The sequence below is a fragment of the Dendroctonus ponderosae genome, unplaced genomic scaffold, assembly GCF_020466585.1.
Source record: "Dendroctonus ponderosae isolate FM_Combo_2020 unplaced genomic scaffold, Dpon_F_20191213v2 Dpon_F_20191213_1, whole genome shotgun sequence".
Taxonomy (NCBI): domain Eukaryota; kingdom Metazoa; phylum Arthropoda; class Insecta; order Coleoptera; family Curculionidae; genus Dendroctonus; species Dendroctonus ponderosae.
The window spans coordinates 1,750,158-1,752,593 of record NW_026017110.1 but is presented as its reverse complement, the minus strand read 5'-3'; the positions used below and the strand labels follow the sequence as shown (position 1 = coordinate 1,752,593).

Here is a 2,436-nt window from a genome sequence, read left to right as displayed (position 1 = left end):
TCGTAAAACTGAACCGCGATTAAAAAATCCCAACTTCCAAATATCAACTTGAGATTTCAGCACCGTAGAAAAGGATGTTTGAGCTTCAAATTGGCGAATTTGCGCTTGAATCTGGACTTTGTCTGATTTTTAGAAGCTCAGTAGCAGGCAAACTTCCGGGCAAATGAACTACAAGCTTTAAAAAATCCCAACTCCGAAATTACTTCCACCATCAACTTTATTTTTTAACACAGCAGAACGAAGTGTTTGAGCTTTAAAGTGACAAAATTTCGTTTCTATCCGAGCTTGGGTCGTCTTTTCAGAAACTTTCTCACTTGTATGTAAATGCTAGATTGCGTAAAACTGAACCGCGATCTTACAAAATTGCCAACTCTTAATCTGATGCAAGTATAAATTTGAATTTTTAGCGCGGTGAAAAGCAGTATTTGAACTTTAAATTCACAAACTTTCATTTGAATCTGGGCTTTGACAGAGTTTCCAAGCGCTCCTTCACAGCTGGTCTGCGTGAAAATGCACCGCAAATTGAAAAAAGCCGAAAAACTCCCAAAATAGTGCAAGCAACAACTTAAATTTTTCGCATGGTCCAAAGGGGTATTTGAGCCTCAAATAGGAAAAAAATAATTTGTATCTGGCCTTGACTGCTTTTTCAGAGGCTTCGTTACTTGAAAAAGCCAAACAAATTCTCTCAAAGTCGAAAATCTCTACGGCGTCTGGTAAACTCTTTCAGACCTCGCAGTTCCCCTAAAACCGACTTCTCATATTGGCAAAGTAGCATTTCCAGTCTATGCGGAAAGTGTTTGATTGGAAACCCAATTAAGCCTGTTTTTATCATCTCATTAAAGTGTAGGCCTCATTAAATACCCTAATCAATCAGGATGATTAATGGGAAATACGCCGGTAAACTTATAGACACAGCCCGGAAAAACGTTATTTTTTAAATAACAGATTGCAGTAGAATGTTGCGCTCGAAGACAGATTGGCTGGAACTGGTAGATTTGTAGTTTCCCATTGAAAAAAAAACCTCACATACAAATCTTTTAAATGAAGGTTGTAGACAAACCCGAAAGATTATAGATTAATTATCGCACTCTAAATCAGAGTTTTTCTAAATTTTGACTCCATTTTTCAGTGTTCTACATCAACTGGAAAAGTCACTCCACAACAATGTTCGGTTCGGAATCGCTGGCGAAACTGTTTGGCAGATCAACGAGTTTTCTTCTTCTACTGCTTTACTTCGTCGAACCGTCTGCTTCAGATGCCACACCCGAAGATTGGGTGCCGAACTCGTTAAATTTCAACTTGAATGGGGAAGACAACACGTTCATTTCGGCCTATTTGAACGTCACCTTCAAGACTGATCATGGCTGGAAATGGGACAAGACGGACGTTGGAAGATATGGAGGAAGTTACATTGGTAAGAGCAAACCATCGCAAAAATAATTCAGCTCGGGATCACCCCTCGTAAATCGGCGAAACGAATCAAGGCCAATCCGTTGCCAAGGTGATGACGATGTGTCTCTCGCTCGCACCCGCATTATCGGAGAGAACCGACTGATCCGCGATCAGTTCAAATAGGGTCGACGCGCTACGGGGGTTCGGCCCAAAGTTGTGCAAGTAAGTGAGATAGGATAGGAATCATTAACCCGTTTACTTGCACGACAATGCTGAAGATTAACGGTTGTAGAACTTCGCATTCATAGCGTTGATGTTTATTTATTGTGCAAAGTGCGTTGTTCTTCAAATAAATGGGAGCGTCTTGATTAATGTTACCCAAACCGATCATTAAACCATGACAATCTGCGAAAGATTTTGCGGATTTCAAAATAGCGGAAAACCCCGCACATGTGATGGGATAAAATGCGCATCCTATTCCGGATATGCATCGGCTTCAGACATCGTAATGCGAAACAAGTCGGAATCAACCTGCTGGCCGTTGAAAATTAAAATGTTGTGCACGTAGCCAAGCATTATTATTTGTAAACAGCAATGGATCGGAATTATTTGAGACTTCCTGCAGGTGTGAAATTGCTTATGGCACCAGACAACGTTGCAAACTGTTCTATCGGAAAATTTCCTTTCCAGGTCCTGCCTACGGCCTGCTGGTCCATGTCACATCCAAACACGACCAGGCCGATCATTTCGGCTGCATCTATCCGTACGACAGCTCCAGATCGGATGGGAAACTTCCCCATTCAGGTAGAGTCGTTGTTTTCCCCACACTGTCCCACTCATTATGCAGTTTTCCTCGTTGAATTTCCAGAACTTTTGTTCCAGGCACTCCATGGATCGCTCTGATCAAGCGCGGAAAATGCAACTTTGACGTGAAAGTGGACAACGCGTTTAAGAGCGGAGCTGGCGGCGTGCTGATCTACAATGACCGAATGGCACCGACTTTGGACAAAATGAAACTTACAAATGATCCAAGACGTAAGTTTC

At 42.0% G+C, this 2,436-nt stretch overlaps 2 protein-coding genes across 2 annotated transcripts in view; both read left to right on the top strand.

Annotated features, from left to right (window-relative positions):
- Nucleotides 1-2,425, top strand: part of LOC125502516 — a 49,518-nt gene extending 47,093 nt beyond the window's left edge. The window contains exons 2-4 of the mRNA XM_048660887.1: nucleotides 1,130-1,414; nucleotides 2,083-2,196; nucleotides 2,261-2,425. Of these exons, the coding sequence (XP_048516844.1) occupies nucleotides 1,165-1,414; nucleotides 2,083-2,196; nucleotides 2,261-2,295 (399 nt within the window). The 5' untranslated portion in view covers nucleotides 1,130-1,164 and the 3' untranslated portion in view covers nucleotides 2,296-2,425. The remainder of the gene's footprint in view (nucleotides 1-1,129; nucleotides 1,415-2,082; nucleotides 2,197-2,260) is intronic.
- Nucleotides 1-2,436, top strand: part of LOC109543735 (rho GTPase-activating protein 26) — a gene marked incomplete at its 3' end in the record, with an annotated part of 44,470 nt that overhangs the window by 13,305 nt on the left and 28,729 nt on the right.